Source organism: Bactrocera oleae, chromosome 4 (assembly GCF_042242935.1).
Source record: "Bactrocera oleae isolate idBacOlea1 chromosome 4, idBacOlea1, whole genome shotgun sequence".
Lineage (NCBI taxonomy): Eukaryota > Metazoa > Arthropoda > Insecta > Diptera > Tephritidae > Bactrocera > Bactrocera oleae.
The window spans coordinates 44,088,465-44,112,098 of NC_091538.1; the positions used below are offsets into that span (position 1 = coordinate 44,088,465).

General features: G+C 34.0%; 2 protein-coding genes across 2 annotated transcripts; both read right to left on the reverse strand.

Moving 5' to 3' along the window:
- Window positions 1–10,883: 10,883 nt before the first annotated feature.
- On the reverse strand, window positions 10,884–13,890 carry Cpr49Ag (Cuticular protein 49Ag). The gene is made up of 2 exons (XM_014244274.3): window positions 13,506–13,890; window positions 10,884–11,397 (listed from the first exon to the last, which is right to left on the reverse strand). Exons 1-2 carry the CDS (start codon window positions 13,673–13,675, stop codon window positions 11,160–11,162), a joined length of 408 nt encoding a protein of 135 aa, XP_014099749.2. The 5' UTR covers window positions 13,676–13,890; the 3' UTR covers window positions 10,884–11,159.
- A 5,459-nt stretch (window positions 13,891–19,349) lies between these two features.
- On the reverse strand, window positions 19,350–23,172 carry Cpr49Af (Cuticular protein 49Af). Its single transcript, XM_014244198.3, has 2 exons — window positions 22,926–23,172; window positions 19,350–19,868 (listed from the first exon to the last, which is right to left on the reverse strand). The coding sequence occupies exons 1-2, from the start codon at window positions 23,036–23,038 to the stop codon at window positions 19,595–19,597; spliced, it is 387 nt and encodes a 128-aa protein (XP_014099673.1). The 5' UTR covers window positions 23,039–23,172; the 3' UTR covers window positions 19,350–19,594.
- Between the last annotated feature and the right edge of the window lie 462 nt (window positions 23,173–23,634).

A 23,634-nucleotide genomic window follows, 5' to 3' on the forward strand; every position in this document is an offset into this window, starting at 1 on the left:
CAAAATGTCTTTATGCATAAATGTCAATATAAACTTTTTTTAGGGCTCTAGATTGGCCTAATCACTTAAATTCCAAATAAATTAACTGTGATGTTTAAATATAACGACATGCCATTCTCTTCCTTTTTCCCACCTTTTGTAGCGCGTTTTGAACCAAATTAAAGCTTTTCAACATTGTTTTGAATTGTTTTCCACTTAGAAGTGTTTGAGTGACACAGTTACTTGAGAAGCCAAACAATTATTTGATATCAACACAAAAAGGAACAATAAAGCAATGGATGGAGATGTAAACAAATTTGTAAAAATTCATATACATATTCGTACATAATCGAATACTTGTGTACTTTCAAGGTCTCTTTGGTCATTTGACGCATGAACGGCTGAGTATGTTGTATGTTCATATCTGTTTACATACTTGTACGAGTATGTACAAATATATGCATGTACTCATAAGTATTTGTATTTGTTCGATGCAACCATGTCAATTGTTTCCTCATCTTATTACTTTATTGAGATCTTGTTTACTTTCTTTCAAGATTTCTATCTACAAACTTTCAATTTAAACTTACCAATTGTTTTCAAATCAAGCATCGAGCGATTATGTCATTAACACTTAATTGTGCATGTAATTAAAAAAATTGTATTTGAACACGTTATGCTAATTTATTATATACCTTAGCTTACAGTACTAAGTGAATCTGTGGTCTTACTGAATGCACCTTTGGTCTCACTGCTGGAAATTCAACATCTCCCAAGCTGGAATTTACAGTAACTGTTTAAGTTTTATCAATTTCAACGGAGTCTATAAAGAGGGATGTTTCATGGAAGTGAAAACCAAATCGATCACATTGTAATATATGAAAAGCCTGTACTCAGTGTTTTAGAATCTTAATATTCATATAAGTTGAGAATCTAGTACCGGCTTTAAATGGTCCATTTAAAATATGAAGAACACTTTGTTCCGTAAAAATTGGATATCAAGGGAAATTTCGTTTCTTTAAGTTGCAAATACGACAGGTAAACAAGAAAGCTCGAAGTATTTGTCGCTCGAAAAAGAAAGATGCTAAGGTACGAGAGTGAAAAGAGCTTGAAGCCTTGGAGCCTGGTCCAGGATTGGCTGCAACTCCTGCTTTATGCCACCTGAGTTGTCCAAATCAAGGATGCCTCCAGCGGATGTCGAATTAGACATTAGGGAATAATAGGTGAGCCCTACTACCTACACTCAACGTATGAGTATTGGAGTGGGTCCATTTCCGGCACTACAACATCCTCTTTTGTGGCGCCGTCACGACGAATATCTCTCTAAGTTCCGTTTCAAATTCCATGTTCTGTTTGTCAGAATACTGAGGATAGATGCGTGGACCTCCGCCGCCCTCGCTATGGCAAAAATTTAAGCTTTTAGAATTTTTTAGTTATCCTCCTGAAATGGTCATGATCTTAGCTCTCATCTCCCTTTTAGTAACCCTGAGAGTTCGAAGTTATTTCCTTGAAAGGTGTTTTGTTTTTGGGGTGTGCCTCACTGATCTGAGGACGGTTTCATCTGTCATTAGTTGCTGTTTACGCGTTGTGCGTCTCACGACGTCGAAAAGATTTCAAATTCTTCCTTTGGGGTTCTACTACTACTGTACTGTTTGAGAAACTTTTTTGTTCGTCTATGAGATGAATTGGGTTTTATAAAATAACTGCGCCTGCCGAGGTTGAAGTTATGGGTGAATTTCCACTGATGTTTGGGCCACCTGGAACATTTGTTGTCACCTTCGCTCATGATATTTGGTTTGCAATTTTACCTCAAGATAAGATATTCATCTTTAGACGTTTAGACGGTAATGTTTGTTTCAACCTCTTACTTCCCTATCCTATCCTCTTCTTTTACAACACAGACTGGAACCAGCTATGGCACTATTATTTCCAAGGAAGTACATACATATGTATATGAATGATATATAAACTTTTTAAGTTTAAGTGGTTTAGGGATATGTATAGATTGAATTAGCTCCCTTTACTGATTTTACTGGTATTCTGTAATTTATGAGTGGGTCAAAATTCACATACAGCAAAAAATAGATCGGAAACTTGTGAAAAGTTTACAACTTTCAAAAGTTGTCATTCCCTTCCAAATAATCTTTTGCATTCTCTCAGGAAATAACCAAAAAAACTTCCATGTGTGACAAAAGAAGACAAAATCCATTTAAAAGTTTCATTTTCGTAATCATGGTAAAAGCGAAAAATATTATGCAATACTCGTACATGATTTTCGGTATTACCCAGCGAATCCCAGATGTTATTTAGGGCAAATGTGAATAAAGACGCGCGCGCGCACATTGAACTCAACCGCTATACCAAAGCAGCTCGTGCGGTTGCAACGGGGACGCGGTCAGCTTGAGCATGGGTAAGCATCCAAAGCGGCGGGCAGATATACAAATCCAGTTATCATACTGCCAGTCAGTTGAGTGAGTCAGCAAAGATTGCAAGGCATTTTTAATACTGTTATTACTTTTGCTTTCATTCGTGTAACGGGTACTTGGCTGCTGCAATTTGTTTGGTGTGGCCGGTTGCTCGCTCAAGTCTTTGGTTAGGGTGCGGAAGATGCTCGTTAACATACACAGACATCTGGTGGATAGACATGAACAATACACTAGTAAATATATATATAGTATCTACAGCTTGTACAATTTATAAGTGTATTAGCAAGTAATTGGTGTAGTATTGACCACATTTGGTTTTGAAAAACAAGGCAATTTTTATAAACATAAGCCCGAGAGGAGTTGAGGATATTTGGTTACCCCACGTCAGTTGCACATTTGCAAAGGGTCTTCAACCAGTTTAGCCTGTTCATCGTCGTTTTTTCAGTAAACAATTCAAACTTGAAAGCTTTCCTGACTCTTCTTTGCTCGCTGCAGCTCAGTAACGGTGGGTTGAGCGGCGATAGGTAGTAGCTTATTTACCAATAATAGTACTAAAAAGTCAGTAGTATTTCATTACAATCGAATTTTCAACATGTGTTTAATCAAATTAAAGCGTACAGATGATTAATCTACAGCTTTCTGTTTTTAAAGAGATGTAAAAGAATTTCGGGAAACATAAAAATACTGATCATTTACATTTTAAATTGCATTACTTAATTTCGATTACGACTAATTACGCGTATAATTGGCAACTTTCCTTAATGTTACTTATCTCCATCTTGCCTTACACTTTACACATTTTTTCATTTATAAAAATAGTTATAGTTTTTTAACATGTGATTGTGTAGAGCTATGAATTATGACCAAGCTCATTACTTAACACTGACAGTCAAATAAATGAGAGCTTTGTAGTTTCTGTCAAAAAATATGTATTACGTAATGCAGAAAGTAATGTGAATATTTGCGAAACAGAATGAAAAACTTGAGCTCCGAATAAAAAAAAAACATAACTTTACCAAGATAACTGACAATATAACTGACGGGACGGACATTCTCAAATTTGATATTTGGAGGCTAGGTGAGATATATATATGCATATCAGCTAGATATGCTAACATAGGTATATTGTATATTGCTTTCATTTACTTATATCTGGGTTACAGTAAATTAGAATTCAAAATCGAGTGCACACATTGTAACTGTAAATGCTCGTAATTACTAACAGCTAACTAGAAGGGTCAGTTGAATTTAAAATTCTATTAACATTTTTAATGCGTGTATGTATTTTTCCAAAGGTAGTTACTACACCCTATATAAGTGTATACGTGCATCTTGTACCTAGGCACCAACTACTATTCGAAAATAAAAATCATTTTCAGACCTTACAACCACTTTGGGGGCATAGCATTTTCCACTTCATACCATGCGAGTCAACAATCTGTAGACGCGGCAGTTAGCATAGGAAGTTGTCTATGAATCTAGGTTAACAAGCCTTCTGCCGATTGCATTGTAAACACATATATATATATGTGTCTGTGTATTTATAGCCTGCAAGTGCATTTATTTTATTTTTCCTAATCCAAACGATTTGTTAAGTGTGTTGCCTTTTTGGCGTTGCATGAATGTCTTGTGAACGAAAAAAGAGCTAAACTCCATATAATGCCGTCGAGGCTGTTGAAGCTCAGCGCATAGCAGACGTCTCACGTTTGACATTTGTTGTGTTACAGCGCTGCGGTGACGCCGCTCGCCGATTTGAGGCGTTGCCAGCTTACGGTATGCCATTATATGCGTCTCGGTCGCAAATTCACTTATTTATTTCTGATTGTTTTTTATGCTTTTACAAATGCTTGTGTGCTTAGCTGGATTCTCCTCTCTTGCTCTTGTGCAACAATGGTGAAGAGGCCGCGTAAGATGTATGACAACATGAAAAGCTTTGTTCTGTTTGTTTTTTTATTTTGATTAAATAAAACTTTACTTCGAATGCATTTTACTTTCAATGCAATCGCAGTAAAATAAATAACTTACGTGGTTGATTTGCCGCGCTTAGTATTCGCAGTCTAAAGTGATATATAGAATACGGTGTAGGATTTTGTTTTAGTAAGATAATTTTGCAATTGACACCTACAATTAAATTCGAAAATATATACCTATGTTCTATGTCGGTAGTATCTTAAGAATTCAAATTCGATTAATAATATTCAAGTTATGTCATCGTGGCATTGTTCGAAAAAAGAAAAGAATAAATACAGATTCTTCCTTAGCCCTCATAAAGCCAGTATCAAATTTTTCGTTCTTCCGGTTGATTTTATAGTGTAAATATCGGTGAATATAAGATATATCTTACTGAAAGGAAGTGCATATATTTTTGTGATATCAAAACAAGTTTAGACCTTTACTGTTAAAATCCTGTAGATCAAATTTCGAACCATTCCGCCGTATATGTCATGATTTTAATTCTCATGCCAGCACATTTGACTTATCTGACTCACTTTTTAAAATTAAAAAGACTTTATTGTCACTCTCGATAGCATCAAGCTGCCTCGTTGTCATATTCGTATATAGTGGAATCGGTGAAAACTGAAAAGCTGATGAGCTCACAAGAGAAGGACCAATGTCCCGATTACATCAGATTGGGTTCGAGCTGGGTCTCCGCTGTCCTCTTGCTTTCTAGCGCTGGACCTCTGGTCTTGGCGTGAATTCAGCAGGTACCGATCAATAGCTACCTCCTGTGCAACTGCGATATCCTTGTGGCTTAGTGCAAGAAATCTACTGAACTACTTGTACTTAAGGTTAAGGATATAGTCCGATAGGCATGCATATCTCAGCAGTAATATCTTCCGAAATGATATCAGCCATCTCAACAAATTTGTGATAGGCTGAAAGCGTTTTGTAAATTTTTTAGGGCTTTTTCGATCATTACTAGGGAGTATTTAGGTATCATAATGGGTCGGGGTTCTTCGATGTCCAAGTGGGATTCGGTTTTGGATCGATCTTTTAACTTAACTTAACCTAACCTGACTAATGGTACTAAGAAATACACCTCATTTATTTACAGGTTGTAAAGTTGACTTTATGGACGCATATAAAAAAGCTGACGAGCTGAATCGATTTAGCCATGTCTGTTTGTCTGTCCGTCCGTATATATTCGAATTAGTGCTTTGGTTTTTGAGATATCAATCTGAAATTTTACACACGTGCTTCTCTCTTCAAGAAGATGTTCATTTGTCGGAACTGCCGATATCGGACCACTATAGCATATAGCTGTCATACAAACTGAAAGACAAAAATCATTTCTTTGTATAGTAAACTTTTTTATTTGACATGATATCTTCAAGAAATTTGGCATCGATTATTATACAAAGAAAAAGTATAATCTTCGAAGAAATTGTGCAGATCGGACCACTATATCATATAGCTGAAACTTTTGTATTTATGAAGGGTATTATAGTTTCGATGCAACGGAAGTTAAGGTTGTTTCTTGTTTTTTTAATATTTTTGTTAAAATTTCCCACTCAGTTTTTGAAAATTCGTATATTCGTTTCATACACCGAAATTATGGGCCTACCCTTTCAATTTTGCTAAGATTGAGAATGAAATCAAAAAATTCTAATCTGTTTTAATTTTAAATATTCACAAGACAGATTGAATGTCCTGTTTTTCATATGTTTTGAAGTCTTGAATAAGGCCATTGTGTGATTATAATTAATTATAATAATTAAATTTCGTTCGACTTTTCAAAGTGGTTAGCGGAATGAGCGAAGTCTTTTTCTTATTCCCTGGATATTATTATTATTTTTTAATTCAAACTCAGCAAATTGTCCTAGAAATTTATCCGATTCCAAATATAATAAAATTGCGAAATGTGCTTTTATTTTTATTTCTGAGTCAGTCGAACATTCTACAAAGACGCACCCGCGTAACGACTAGAACCATATTTCAACTTGCAGCCAGATGCGCTATCGCAAAGCCCACGCCATCATAAGAACCACAGTCATACAAAATAGAGCGTTACTTTTGAATAAACCAACGACTGTATATACATACTTCTATGCAAATGGCGACAACTTCCACGAATTGAGATTTTTGTCATGCAGCCAAACGCACCGCCACTCAGCCACTTGTCCGCCAACCCATCTCAGCTAGCAGCTTAAGAACTCTATGCTCGAAATCACGCAATTCCATTTCCATTTAATTAAGCCAGAGAAATATGCAAAACAGCTTGCTGCTTCAAAAGTTGTTGCACCTTTTGGTCTTTTCCTTCTGTTGGTGTCTTGCCGCAGACGCCACCATTTCCACCAACAAAAAAGACAACTTCTGAGCCGCCGTAGTTGCCGTCTCAAGCTTTTGCTGCATTTCATATAAATCAATGTGAGATATCAAACAGTTGACACATGTTTGTACATGCTTCCACATACAGATATGAAGGTGTGTTACTTCTTGGCTTTGCTATTGCTAGCCTAGTGACTTGAAAGTGCTCATCAAATCTACCGTTTGATAGTAGGTAAGCAGATTACTAGTCAAGGGCTGTTGCGGAATGCTGGTCACGTGCACGAATCGAAGCAGAAATGCTCGTAAATGTCACATGAAAATTGCATACGAAGTGGCGCAATCACGTTGACGATGAGCATGTGCAGACAGCACACACACTCGCACCCATGCATTTCTTAGAATGGCTGAGAACAAATACCTGATCAAATAGTAGACAATTCTTGTTTCGACTCGCATTCTTTTAAGCACCGGTTGAATTGCCCGTTTGCTGTTTGGTGCTAGGCGTTGCCGGCAGATCCACCTGCCGTACAGTGGCGGTCGTTGGACTTATAATGGTGTGCCAATGTGTTTTTATAACATACTGATGTGTGTCAGTATTTGTAAAGTTTAATTTTATTATTTTGTACAGTTTCTTAATTTGGCTTTTGCTATTTATGTATCTAATATAAAGTTATGCTGCTTTGTAGCGTTTCTGTAGTGCTTGAGGTTTTGTTTTATTTAAATCAAAGCATTGCATACATTTAGGATGACTTTGTTTGTAGCAAATGTCTGTTCGGTGCACTTTACAGTCAGGCTTTACAGTTAACACTTGGAAACAAAAACAATGTTTATAAGTAAAATTTTTAATGATAATAATAATAATAATAATAATAATAATGATAATAGCAGAATAGAAAATACTATCAAATTCTAATAAAATATGTTAAACACCAAATATTGTAATTTTGAATTAGAAATTTTGTTACATTTTTCTAGAGTAATAAATATAAAATGTGCAAATTTGGTTGTTAAATTCTTACAACGTTCTTTTATTCTATATCTATTAAATTACAGCAGTCTTTTCGATTTGCATCAGTTGTTTGTTCGATTCGTCACTCTCTATAGTATGACCCCATAGGGTTGCTTTTAAAAATGTGGTTTTCATGAAGAAATAAAACGGGTTTGCCGTTATTTTTAAAATGATTTCGGGCAAGTTTCCGCCGCAGCTGACTCGATTAAATTCAGACCGAGAGTGGTGTTAAATCGCACGAGCACACCAAAGAGTTACTTTTGATTTTGGATGTAACGGTGTCTTAGCAACAGTTTATAGATTATAAAAACTCCAAATGCGAAACTTTTGTTTATTAACGTACCCATTCAATCAAAAGTGAGCTTCATCGTTGAACAAAATTTTCTTGTGATAATCGGGATCGGTGGCCATCTCGTTTCGGCTGCATTCACAGAACGTGCGCCTTGCTTGGTGGTCGTTTGGCTTCAATTATTGAACAAGTTGGATTTTGTAAGCCCGCAAACCAAGATCCTTCGACAAAATATTTTATAAAGTGGATGGGCATAGCTCCAATCGTTGCAGTCGATTGGGGATGGACACCTTCGGGTCTTCTCTGATACTCTGCTCTACAACACCAATATCGTCTTCGGTGCATACTGTACGACATCTCTGAGGATGTGAATTACACACTAGACTAAACGTGGTGGGAAACAGTTCCATGGTTCCTCGAATTACCGACTCTGCAAGCGATTATGTTGACCGAGTATTGGACGCAGCACGCGATGCGTTGCGCAAACCGAACCATTATTTTGGTAATAAATTTGCACGATTTGCAAACAATGTTCCGAATTAAGTGTATTTATTATAAAATGGCAAACTAAACTGAGTATAAATCAAGTAACAGTAGCCAAAACGACCAACTCGGAAAAATGTATTGCCTCATTGAAAACCACATGTCTAAAAACACCCTTTATAAATGATTAGGGTGACGAGCTGAGCCGATTTAGACATGGCCGGCTATCTGTCTGTATATACATAAACTAGGACCTTAGTTTTTGAAATATCGATATGAAAAGTTGCACATTTCTTTCCTCCTCAATAAGCTGCTCATTTGTCGGAACCGCAGATATCGGACCACTATACAAACTGATCAATTGATATCAAGTTTTTGAATGAGAAAATTTTTTCTTTGACAAATTGTGTATTGGATGACTATAGCACTTAGGTTTCACACAAATTGACCGATGAAAATCAGGTTCTCTTGTGGAAACTTCTTGGATTGTGAAGGGTGTTATATCTTCAGTGCAAACGAAGTTAATGTTTTTTTCTGGTTCATTTTTCTATACTATGAATAATTTCTATTCTATTATATGACTTAAAAGAAAACACTACCCTCGTGGAACGAAATCTTCCACTTCAGTAACTTCTATATACCAATTATAACTCACTTCGGTATATTAAGTTTGCAATGAAGTTTATAACACCCAGAAGAAAGTAAATATATAGCTCATTTGTCAGCATCGCCGATATCGGACCAATGTATCATAAAGCTACTATACAAACTGAATAATCAAAATCAAGATTCATTTCCTTTTATCCACTTTTTGCTATAAGTAATGGATCTGTGAAGTTTATTACAGCTTCAGTACAGGCGAAGTTAAAGTATTCCTTGTTTTTATTGATAATGGGATGGTATGAAATTCAGCTGTCAGTAGGCGGGACATCACATATTATCAATTTAACTCTGTTGAACTCAAAATATAAAATAATACGAATAACCATCATCTACGTTGATATTTTGTATCAACCACAACAAATTGAGCATGCGCGTGTTCAACACTGAGTGACAGCGAAGCTGGCACGCGTTGTTATTAATAAGTCCATCATAGAAGTAAGTTAAGTAAATCATCATAAGGTCTCATTAAAGTGCAATAAACTATATTTGACACCTCAAAACTATAACATGAAGCCTCGAAATCTTATACTGTTATTCACCTGTATATGTGTGTGTATTTTGTATTATGCGCTGATGCTTCCAATGGCATATGACATATCAATGACGCGATATGGGCGAGCCAACTGAAGTAGTAAAATAAATAAACCACAAGTGCTAAAAATCCCATTTGGACGAAACCCCAAGTCGCCCAAAGCCACATAACCTATAAATGTATGCAAACATATTTACATACAAATATATTTATACACATATTTACATAATATTATTTAACAGTACATGCGCATGTTCATTGAATTTATTAAATGGCGCGATCATTGTCAACATTATCACTATATTTACATACTGACACACTTGCTAGTAGCTTTGGCCTTTTACGTATAGTGATGACAAAATGACAACAAAAACAAATCACATATGCACGCGAGCTATTTAAAAGTAATTTGGTAAGTGAGCGTCGCACTTATCAATGGAATGCCGGTGTAGCGATTAAGGCATAAACCCGAGTAATCGTTTAATAAACATGCATATGTACGTACATATGTACATATGTACATATACAATATATTTGTATTATTGTAAATATTTATTAATATTTTTTATACTGTTTATTGTTTTTGCATGGTACTACAAGGACAGTTTTTGATGGCAATTTAATAGTTATCCAAAAATATAAATTCGAGGAAATTTTTGAGTGAAGCTGCTAGTGCTTCACACACCTACATATTTATATTATTATAATCAAGGTTTAAAAAATTAACATATACTTGTCTTTATTCGAGTTATTTTATCTTCTGGTTATTTTATCTTGTAGTACTCGGAATTTAAAAATTTTTTTACTTATGTATAAAGTGTGTACTCATATCTTTTCTCCTTAAGCAAATTCGAGGTACTTTTAAACCCTATATACTTGTATGTACTATGAGGTATATATAATTTTCTGTAGCAAATGAGCTCTCCACCACACCCACAGGCCTGGCCCTTCTACTTTATACGAAAATTATTACTCCCTTTACTAAAAAACTTCCTCTGACTAAATACCTAACATTTTATTTTTAGCAGTTTCAAAAGAAAAAAAAATTATATATAAACAATTTTTTTAATATCTGATCCCAATATTTGACAAGCGATTTTTGTCAAAACTAAAGTCTCCTTGGTAATCAAACGAAATTACCTGAAATTCAAAAGAAAAATTAATATATTTTTTAAACTTCCCTGTTTAGTTATTCGTTTTCGTTTCAAATTAAAACTACAACACATACGAGTATACATTTTTAAATTCAAACTTTATTTATTCACATAATTTTATTTATCATTAAATGGCAGTATTATCGTCTCATTATTTATTTACTTAAAGTTATGCAACTATTGACTTATGGTTTATTAACCTTTTCGTTTCTAATTAACTTAGCTAAATGTAATACTTATTGTTTACAACTTATTTCATTACTTCCGCTTTTATTTGTGCATTACTTGCTTAGTTTCTGTTTTTATTACTTTTAGTTTTTAAGCAAATAATTATCGTTCAAAGTATTTCCTGGCTTTAAGCTGGCGGCACTGGCAAGTGATCGCCCTGTGGTTGGAAGCCATTCTCATCGGCTACATAGCGCAGTGTGATGATGTTGCCCTCGGGATCGGAGTATGAGTACAAACCGGTCTGCACCAAAACCAACTCTTCGTGTTCCTCAATCACCTGACCATCGGTGGATTCCTGTTTTGGCACAACGATTTTCTTCAGATATCCAGCATTTTCGACTTTAATGCCATTGGAGGTCTCGTAACTAGACGTGAGAGGAAAGAAGTAAAAGTTGAATGTTATATATAAATTTACACATAGCAATGTCTTTATGTAAGACTTCTATAAATTTTGTTCGAACATCACCAGCCGAATGATTTTTCAATAGTACTTGTAACAGACTAATTTTAAAAGTCTTGTTTTATTTCACTATTATTATTTTGAACTTTTTACTTGTAATTTATTGGTTTTATAAGAAGTAAGCTCGAAAAAAAAAGTTCTGAATAGAGGGAAGGTATTGAGTATATTAGTTATAGTTTTAAAGCGCTAGCAAAGAGAGGGAAAACTTTTATTACTAGTCAAGTTCAGAAAACTTTGTAAATGAATATGAAAAGCCGTTGTGCGAATATTATTATTCTTAGTGCTAATAACTTTGCTAAAGCTTTCATAAATGACGTACTTCTTTTGTGTTCTGAACCAATTTTAAAAGCGGTACTTCTTTTTATATAATGTCATTTGTGTTTTTTCTTCTATTTATGGTTTTTAGGGGCTAGTGTCTTGATTTAAGATCTACAAAGGGAAGAGCTAGGTTGTTTTTAAAGCAGTACACTTGTATGGCAAACCTACTGCTTAATAGGGGTCTATTTTGATTTCAAAATCAAATATTTTGATTAGTGCGGGTCCAGAATTTCTTTCTAGGTTTTCTTTTCAAAATATTTTTAATATTGAGGTTGCTTCGTAAATTATTTTGAATTTTAATTAAAATCTCCGATTTGGAAGGGGATCCTCCGCGTGGAATCGCTACTGATTTTAATGTAGCAGAGTACTGGGGTTGAACCTTTGTCTTATGAATTGGTACTGCTCACCTCAAAGCACCAAACCAAGACTGTCTTTGAATTAAATTTCTTTATAGAAATTAAATATGTATAAGTGATTATTAAATTATATATATGTTAGTGAAAAACTATTTTATTAGAGATTTAATTAACGCTAGAGCTTATTACCTAATTATTAAATATACATCTTTTTTCATACAAAAATTAATATTTAAAGAAAACTTTTTCTAAAATATAAAAAATATAAATTCTAAGTGTTATTGCATATTACTAATGGATCAAAGAAGAGTTTTTTGACAATGCCATTTTTTCCGAAAAAACTTATAAAAAATTCGAAAAAAAATTGATTTCAAGTATTTTAGAAAAAATACCCAGATTTGAGAAATTTTTTAATATATATATGTACATATACCCAAAATTGCCCTTTTTTAAGAAAATATTTATGTGTAAATACATAAAGAATTGTAATCATGCTTATTAATTTACGCGATATATTTTGTTTTAATTTACACAGTTACTCGAACATTTGTGGTACAAATTGTGATTTATAATAGAGTTATAGAAAGTTAATAGATTTTTAAGTTTTGCAAAATACCTAACTTAGCTTAAGTCGACTTTTGCTGTTGTAAAATATTATCACAGACATATTTGCTAATAAAATAATGAGGGAATTAGTTAACCAAATAATTATGGAATGTTAGGCTAGTTTTCAAGTTTTCTAGAGCTGAAGTAAGACTAAATCGAATAAATAAAATTTTTAGAATTAATAAATTTAATTTTTCAAAGAGCTACAAAAATACTGACACATTTGTAAATATGTATTCATTTCACGAAATTGAAAAAAATATCAATAATTAAGCCGACGCATTGTTTAAAATTTTTTAGTCAGAATTTAGTGCAATACAATGTTAGCATTTTTTTATATATTTATTTATTTGTAATTTATCAATTTAATTCAATTGTTTATATTTTGAGAATATTAATCAATGTTTGAAATGTAATTACTTTTTTGGTATTCAAAACTTGATTATATGGTATATATTATTGTTAGTATTAAAATAATTTCAATTCTTCTAAGAGCTGTCAAAAAAAGTTTAAGTTAATTGTATTAGGGAATGTTAAGCTTTTTTATAGCACAAAAAGCAATAAATTAAAATTGGAATTTTGAGAAATAAGATTGTTGTTTTCAATCTTCAGAGAAAAATTTTTGTGTGCTATAATAAAATGCAATTCAAGAAATTGTGCCTCTAAAATGATTTCAATTCTTTTAAATTTTATGGTCATAACATTCGTCAACCATTTAAGAAATCACACACACCTGTTGTTATAGCTACCATCTGGATTGGTGACATCGACTTGTTTGAGTATTGTGGCCGGTGTTGTTGTTATGGTAACTGCGGCACGCGCAGCGGATTCCTCCTCAGCAGGACGCGCCAAGACAATAGCAAATAGAACCGCCGACAACAAAACGCTGGCAAACTTGTACATTTTTACAATATATTGTATATATATTTTTTTATTTCGCTAAAAGTTTCAGCGCGAAGAACACTTCGTTTCGATAGTTTAAATGCGAAAATTTAACTTTCTGTAATTTACTTTCACAACTGAGTTGATGATATCCTTTTGTTCCGTGTGACGGTGAGCAAATTTGGTAATCCACTTGAATGTCGGAAATGCTATTTAACAACTGGCTGATAGGTACTTAACAGCAGCGCCTTTTTATATACGAAAAGTTTCTTGAAGAATCGCCATAATGCTTGTGAAGTACAGCGAAGAATCGCGGTGAATAATGAGAAAAAATAGCGAAAAAAGCGAAGCGGACTCCAATTACCGGCAATGCGTACTGTATGTATGTATGTACTTACGAGTATTATATGTATATGTAGTGGTGTGGGTGACTGCGTGCGTGAGTGCCGGTGAGACAAGGGAAAGATGGGCGCGATAGATAAGAGATATGATGACTACCACTACCACGAGAGACAAATCTAAAATGTGTATTAGCATGTGTGTGTGGATGTGTGTAAATGGCACTAACCGCAAAGGTAAATATTCGCGAACAGCAAATAAATTTTATTTATGTTTGCTTGTGTGGCAAAATAGTACTGTACTCGCGAACATGTACGAAAGCTCAGCACAATTTACACAATTTAAATAATTTAGTTTATTTTTGTTTTCCTTAACTTTATTTCGATCGCGCTGTTTTCTGTGAACTACTCCATTTTCGAACGAAAGTGTTGAAAACTCAGAAATGATGAGTAACCCTAGGCTCAATTACAATAACAATCATGAACATACAAATTGTGATTAGTCGAAATTGTGTTCGTCATTCACCCGATAAAGTGATGAAATTTCTTTTGTTTCGATTGTTATTATAAAGTCCATCGTTTGCTGGACTTACGAAAATGCGTTACGTGCATAAATGTTGATTAAACAACCGTTGTTCAATTCATTAAATAGTTTTTGATAAAAGGCTGGCCTGCCTGAATTGGCTTCAGTTCGGAAGCAAGCATATGATTTGCTATTTTTTGGGTGGAATAAGCCGTCAAGGTGTTTCCTATGTATGGTATTGATAAATAACAGTGCTTGATTATATTACGTAAATTAGATGATCTGCGCTATTGTATACCGTTTTCAGAATGTGGGTCATAAGTGTACAATTTTCATTATTTTCAATTTGCAAAAGAGCAGTTTATAATTTGTTTCATATGAATATGTATGTAGTATGTTTTCAATTACACACAAGACGATACGATTACAGAAAAATCTGTTTTTTTTTTAATTGTATATTTTAATAAAATATCTTTTTTATTGATTTGGCCACTTCTTAATTTAGAGATTTTAAAAATATATTAGTGTTAATATACAGATACCAATTTTTTCCCACACAAATTTTTAAGAACTTAACCCATAAAGATTTTTCTTCATTTCGCTTTTAATATATATTTTCATTGGTTTTACTTTTTTCTTGGTAATGGTTACATAAGTTTATCTCCGTTTATATCAATTTATTAACTGTTTTAAATATTCCACTTATAGCGAGTTATTTTTCAAGAACACGATACCTAGAACACAAACCGAAAGGTGGAAAGGCATAAGGTTAATAAAGAAACGATTTATCTATATGGAGTCCCAACGCAATAAAGAACAAGAAAAAATGTTAATTTCGGTTGCACAGAAGCAAGAATATTCTTCACCAATAAAAAAATATAACATACAAGAAGTTTATTCTGATCGTTCAGTTTGTATGGCAGCTACACATGTGCTATAGTAGTCTGACATCGGCGGTTCCGATAAATAAGCAGCTTCTTGGATAGAATAAGATGTGTGTAAAATTTTAGAGCGATAACTCAAGAACTAAGAGGCTTTGCGTATATACAGACAGACGGACGGACGGACAGACAGAGGGACATGGCTCAATCGAATCAGCTCGTCATGCTAATCGTTTATATAAATATATATTTTATAGAGTCTGCGACGGTATAAGAATGGTATTGAAATGTTGGAAAATTTTTATAATAAGCCCTCGATGGTAACTATGTTGAATAATAAAGTCAAATACTTAGTAAAAGTACTTTTCTTTAAAACGATGTGAACATTTCGTCACACCATGTCGTATATCAATTCGTTAAACCTGGAAAGAGGGTTGCATTTTAACATTTAAATATTTTGTTTTGTTTTGTAATCCCAAAAATCTTAATTAAAAATAATTTTAAAATTTCTAATCACAAATGAAAAATGAAAAATAAAATGTGGGTGTCGAAAGGTATTCTTCTACGTATCACCATTAATTTACGTCTATGCACTGTCCTCTGTCACTTCCAAATATAGCGCTAATACAAAATATTAATTTTTAAATGACAAGAATTCTATAGTGATATGTATGTATATGTATGTAAATAATGCAAAACAATTTTTCAATGTTGTCAATTAGCAATTTACTTCAAATATCAGCTACATATATATATTTTATATAATATTTATATATAAGCTGGAAGCTGTATGCGTGTGGGATATTCCTCGGACGTCAACTCTACTCGCGCAATCAAGAAAAAACGGTTTATTAGGTGAAAAAATTATGAATTCTTTACTAATTGGATATGTAAATCACTTTCGCTTTCAACCTCATACCTTAACCCTTATGTACCATATATATGCAATTAAATATATAACAGCTATAAATCAGAGAATGTTTGTAAGTGACTGCAACAGTCATTACGTACTAAAGAATCGTTTCGAAACTGAAGCAGATGCGTCAAAAATAAATATAAACATCACAATTATAGCACTAACACTCATAGATGCATATTGCGGTAGTAAATACTGTAGTTTAAATAGAGTAGCACGAATTCGACGACGCACTCGCCAACTGACCGATCGCTTGTTTAAATGTCTGCCACATGCTCGAGAGTTATACTAAATTGATTAGCGTATAGTTTTTTGTTATTTGTTTTTACAAAAATTAGCACTTAGAGCTTCGACTAAAACGATATAACAATATTTGTTGCTGTTACTACATTTAACATATATATATATATATATACTTGTATGTATAAAAGCATGTGCGAAAGATTCAAATGTTGACGCCTAGGTCCCATTAGTTTTACAATCGTGGCATATACTCGTATTAGCCAAGTTAAACTCACTTATTACCATCATAATTTTTAGTTAACTTCTCTATACACTTAAAATATAGTTAGATATATATATATATCTATATATGTATATCTATATATGTATATATAAAAGCATGTGCGTAGAGTATTTGATGCAGAAATTATGCATACAATGCAGTGCAATCGGCTATTGGTAGTTCATAATTGATTATTAACGTTAACATTTTTAAATTAAAATTATTGCTAATATTAATGATCTAGAGCGCTAAAAAATATGTATGAGTATATATCGATACAAATAACGATATTAATAACAAATGAAAAACGAAAACTTAGCAGAACACTCATTTTTTTCTTTCTATTGTTTATCTTAGATATATAGAAGTTTTGATCTCAGGTATACCCAAAAAATCCAATTTGTTTCAAATATTTTCTTTTTTTCGTTAACTTTGAGGTAATTTTATATTGCTTCTCTCATAGAAATCCTCGTCCCTATTGGCGAAAAACTTGGACAGTCCATTTTCACAAGCTTCTCTTTAGGCAAATGTTTTACGAGCAAAATTACTCGTCATAGTCAGAAAAAGGTAGTAATCACTTGGTTTCAGGTCCGAACTATAAAGTGGATGTATAAGAATCGCCCAACCAAACTCCCGGAGCTTCTGGCGAGTCACTATCGATGAGTGTGTCCTGTTGTTGTCCTGATAAAGCACCATTCTTCTCTTAACCACTTGTTGGCGATTACTGCCTTGAGACAGTACAGGTTCGATTTAAGAGTTTGGCTGTAAGGAAGCAGCTCGAACCTTTCGCCGGTTTCCTGCAATTCGATCACGGTCCAATTTTTATCACCACTAACCAATATTGGTTCGATTTTGTTGCGATTTAGCAACAATTTTTAGATTGAAGTTCAGTCAATGAGGCGTTTTTTTGTTAACTCGTTTTGCACATACACATCGAGCTTCTTTTTATATCCAGCCATATTTAAATGGTTCCAAACAGTCTTTTTGTAATGCTTAGCTTCTTGGCAATCGGAACAGTGCTTAAGTATTCCGATTATTTTATCGAGAGCGTGGTGCCTCTTTGAGGTTAAAATTACCGGAACAGAGTGAAATGTAAGATGTCCATATTCCCTTGTAACTGAACATTGCTGATAGGTATGTATTGGATAAGCTAAATTGTCAAAGTTGCAGCAGGAAGATGGCGTGGAAATATCTACACACTTTCTTCTCCATTGTCTAGATTTCGATAGACATCAAATATGTGACATGTGATTATAAAGCGCCAGTATTATTAGTGGGATCCTATCTATAGCAAATTGTGAGTCATTTACGAAAGTCGCTAAAAAGGACGAGAAAAGTCAGAGAAGTTTGTTTACGTTGCCAACAATACCGAAATTTTATTATTATCAAATGCATTCTCATTTTGTTGGCTAAATAAATTTAGAGCAGGTGCAACTAATTTGTTCGTTGATTATTGAAGGCAGCATGAAAACCAAGACTTTTGTTTAATATCCAATAGAAATTTACCGCTGAACTAACAGCATAGTACTGAACCAGGCAGATTTTTGGCCGAAAATAATAGGCACATCATTTGTAAATGTGAAATTCCGGCACTCTATACCAGCGCGCCCCCCCTGTAATTATGTTCAAGGGCAGAGTTTTTTACTAATAATCTTCTGAGAAAAGGTGGAATCAATTATAACATTGTTCGTCAGATACGGGAGTTACGGAAGATTATTAGTAAAAAAAAGTGCAGCTTTCTTAATAAACAAACTGAAATACATTTTAATAGAATATTGGTCTATTCAGGTCTACTTGAAGTGTGTTCCACGCTGTGTTAACACAATAAAGTTTTTTTAAGGAAAATTAACACATAATCGAAAATCTTTCCCTAAAATTTTCATACAATTTCTTTCATAACCTCAAATTATGGAATTTCTCCATCAAATACATATTTTCGCTGAACTTCATATATGTAAATGAAGGTGTGCGTGTGTTCCAATTGAGGTGTTTAGCATTTGACGCATTATGTAAGTTGTCAACGAACGTGGCTAAGTACATTTAATGCTCTCAAATCTAACGCTTTGATTTGGTTATACTTTATTCAAGTCACGTTATGATTATGGAAAAAACTGCTGACTTGATGACAAAAGATTTGCAAGTTTATAGTCGTTTTATTGTTCTGCCGCTAACGGTTAAAGAAAGCAAATAAAGGCGAAGTCGGGCGAAAAAAAGCAAAAAAAAACTATGAAAGCAAAATCAAATTTAAATGTTTGCGATTTGCGGTAGAAACTTGCACCCGGTTAGGGCTGAAAGCAAATAAATTTATATGAAATACAAAAATATGCTATGAATGCACGTCTCAATACATACCATATGCAACATATAATATGTATATGTACCGATATGAGTGTATGCAAATATTGAACCAATATTTATGCTTGGTGTGTTTTGATATTGTTTTGGGTGAATAAACTTTGAACACACAGCTTGCATACACCCAACCGCCAGTGTTGTTGTTTATAAATTACTAAGTAAAATAGGTTCCGCGTATTTAGTTTAAATATTTATTTTATTTATTTCTTACAGAAATTTCGTAATCGCGCATTTTATTATAAATCTTTACACATAATATATAAAAATAAACAAACAATTGCCTTTAACATAGCTTTTAGAAATCAGTCCAAAATATATTTTCTTCTACTTATTTAGCGCATTGCATCGCAAAGATCACAGTTCTCTTCATTTCAATTAGTTTCAGTTCATTCCCGCTCGCATGTGTCACCATCTTGCTTGTTTTAGTGTTTTTTCGCCGCCGCTTCTGGGTTATAGGGATGTTCTTCCAAATACTTCAAAGTCTTCAACACTGATTCGGGCACTGGTGGTGGTGTTGGCAAGTGTTCGCCTACCGGCTGGTAGCCGTTCTCATCGGCGATATATGAGACCAGGTATTCCTTGCCGTCATCGGCGACAAAAGCAAATTTGCCCTCAATCGATTCGCCGTCATGCTCTGCATCCACCTTCTTCAAAACGCCGTCTTGTGAGGCTTTCGAGCCATCGCCGAGCTCGTAACTGTGAGAAACAGAGTAGAGAAACGAAAGATGATATAAAATAATTAACTATGTTATTTACAGAGCGTTTATTAATAGAGCGGAGCTAAACTGAGCTGAACAAAATCAAATCAAAGAGGGAATCAATTAAATAAGCTTTCATTTCGTATGTAATTTATGAGATGTTCATTGTGCGAAATGTTCTTGTTAACAGAGCTCGAAACAAGTGGTTATCTGAGGCGTTTGTGTGCATTTCAATTTGCCAACACCTTTGGGGTGGAGAGAAAAAAATGCGTGATGTTCCTTCGTACGTGGAATGTGATCTAATTTTTTATGGAGATGGTGCTTGATTTGATGGGAAGATGTGTATATAAGTAGTTTATAGGAGAAATGTTGCGTTGAGGTGCTGGTGCTCATAATTTAAATGTACTTTTTAATAAAATTTTTGCGGATATTTTATGGTTCAGTGTCCAGATAATATATTCTAAGCATATATTAATTTTTGGAGTTATTTTTTTAAGTGATTGCCTGTTCTTCATCAGCAATAAATAAGAGTGTTTCGTGACTTGAAATCGGAATCTATAATCTAATATAAAAGTTATATGTGTTCATCTTATAATCGTGTTGCAAATTTGACTTTACTAATAAGAGAATATGACGAAAATAAGGTGAATACTGGGTCTACAAGGTGCGTTCCAAAGTAAACAGGACTTTAAAAAAAAACAGAACAAATGGTTTTATCGACAAAATCAATTAATTTTATTCAAAATAGTATCCTTCTGCTTTAATACAGCTTTTTGCACGGTCCAAAAACATGTCGAACGAGTGTTTTAGCTCGTTGCCCGGTACGGGGAGTGGTTGATTGTTAAAATGTGATTTTTGGTCAAATAATCGGCCACAAGCGTCGATCGATGAGACGGCGCATTATCGTGCAACAAACGCCAACTTCCATCTTCGCGATATTCCGGCCGAACACGTCAAATACGGCGCACCAAACACTTTAAAATTCCAAGGTAGAATACCGCACTAACGATTTGGCCGGGTGGAACAAATTCTTTGTGGACAATACCCTCCAGGCCCGATTTTTTGGGTTTCGGCTCATTTCTCATTTATGTCCTCACGACCACTTTGAAAACGTTAAAACCACTCGTGCAGTCTGCTACGGGATAGGCAATCATCGCCATAAACTTGTTTTATCAATTGAAACGTTTCGGTAAAAGTTTTACCAATTTTAAAACAAAATTTAATGTTGGCTCTTTATTCGAAGCTCATTATCGCACCGATGACAAAAAGATACTGACACTTAAAACGCAATAGCTTCACTTTCAATAGATGAAATGTCATGAAATTTTTACTGGAAGTCGATAAAGGATAGCAGATTCTAACGCACTAGTCGACATATAGATGTCGCCACTAGAGTTTCCTTTGTTACTTTTTTACTATTTACTTTAGAACGCACCTTGTATATCTATATTCGTTCGGGGTTCGACAAGACTGGGCGTAACTTGAATACTATTCAATGTCTCAGTATGACGAACGTGAAAGGGTATTTTGGTAGTTTATCATCAATTCTTTAATATGGAGAAAATCTCAACCAAAGGTCATCGTATTTTGGTTGAAGTTTATGGTGAATATGCTCTATATGAGCGAAGGTGTTAAAAGTGGTTTGTACGATTTAAAAGTGGTGAATTTGGCTTGGAAGATGAAAAACGTCCTGGGCGGTCAAATAAATTGGAAGATGAGGAAATGGAAGTAATAATCGATAAAGATTGTTGCCAAAGAAAATAAGAGCACGCAGAATCTTTAAGAGTCACTCATGCAGATATGAAAACGTTGAAAAGCAGCAAAATCAAGGAAATTGGGTGCCATATGAATTGAAGTCAAAAAACGCTGAAAAACTATTTCACATGTCCGAAATACTGCTTAAACACTATGAAAAGAAATCGGTTTCGCGCCAGAATGTGAATGATGATGAAGGTTGGATTCATTACGGCAAAACAAAAGCAAAAAATTATATGGGGAACTTGGCCAACTAGCGAAATCAACGGTAAAGTCGAATATCTATGACGCCAAGGTAGTGCTCTGCATTTGGTGAGATCAAAAGAGAGTGCTTTATTATGAGCTTCTACAACCGAGTGAAAGCATTAATAGGAAACGCTTCCGATAATAACTCGTCAAATTGAAGCGATCGATTGCAGAAAAATGCCAGGAATGTGGGACTATACAAGTGGTAATAATTTTCCTGCATTATGCTCGGGCACATGTTGCAAGGCTGGTTTAAAACTAATTGGAAAACAGCGGCTGGGAAGTTTAGCCTCACTCGGCTTATAACCGAGATTTTGCTTCCTTTTTTACAATTTGTTTCGGTTAACATCAGCACAGGGTATCAAAAATTGCCCGGACTCATTCTTGGCTGCCAAGCTGGCGGAGCTCGTTTCGGATGAAATCTTCAAATGCCAGAAGATGGGAAAATATTATTGCTTCAGATGGCCAATACTTTCAATAATACAATTGCACACATTTCTTTAAAAAAATGTACAAATTTATAAAAAATCCTCACGAATATAGTTATAAACCCAGTTCGAAGCAAAATTATTTTTTTCGTATCGAAAAAAGCATATATCCGTGTTTAGTAACTACAAAACTGTACATCATCATGCAATATAGGAATAAATTAGAAAGATCAAATAGTTTTTGTAACTTCATTTCGTAGTTAATTTATGATTAGTTTTTAATAACATATATACATGAGACTGAATAATTAATTGGAATAATGGTTTGATTGTAGAAATTGAAATAAGTAATGATTCCAAAAGCTTTAATTTATCCACTTTTCTATATCCAAAAATTCTTATAAAGTCCTGTCAGTTTTTTAGTATAATGTATTATAGAAATCTCACACTTCACTCAGACACTCTCTCAGTGCCGAATATATTGTTTTTCATTGTTTTTAACCAGATGTCAATTTCTTCAATATGTCAATTTTATGCATCCCTGTTTGATTTATTAGTGATGCCGTATTTCACAACATATTCACCACGCTCATTATTTAACTTTCACATTGCTACTTAATGCTTACTGGTAGTGAAATTTTCCATCATATTCCACCATGGCTTCATTGGAGATCAATTTCACTTCTTCCTTTGCTAGCGCCGAGGCAAAGCACAAACATACGACAAATAATAATTTCATTTCAATTTTTGACTAGAAATTCACACAAACAATATGAAATTATGACAAAAGAACGACGGAAACCAATAACAAAACTACTAGCACTGAATTGAGATTAAGCAGAGAAGTTCACCTAAAAACGCGACACGCTAAATGACAAGCTCCATGCACTAATGACAGACTTTTATACGTGCGTCAATGCCATCATCCAGCAGCAGCAGCAGTCGCCACCGCCGCACAGATCACTTCGAGATTCCTGATGACAAAATAGCAAAAACAACACGAAAACAGTCATAATAAATGCTTAAAAAAACAAAAAAAAAGATACTTTTAAAATTCAGCGACTATTCAATGTCGACGAAAATAAACACATTTTTTAGTTGTATTAAATAAAGTCGTATGTTTATAATAAATAATATTGAACTTGTTTTTCGCTGCAAGAATTTCATGCTTACACATATGCAAATGTTGATATAGGTATGTGAATCGCATAAGCATGCCATGTAGGAAAAATTTGTGGTAGTCACTTTGGTTACCAACAAGCCATTCTGGTTTGAAGAGAACCTCTGTTTGTTAAAAAATGTTTTTTTTATCTCTTTAACGGAATAAAATTAACA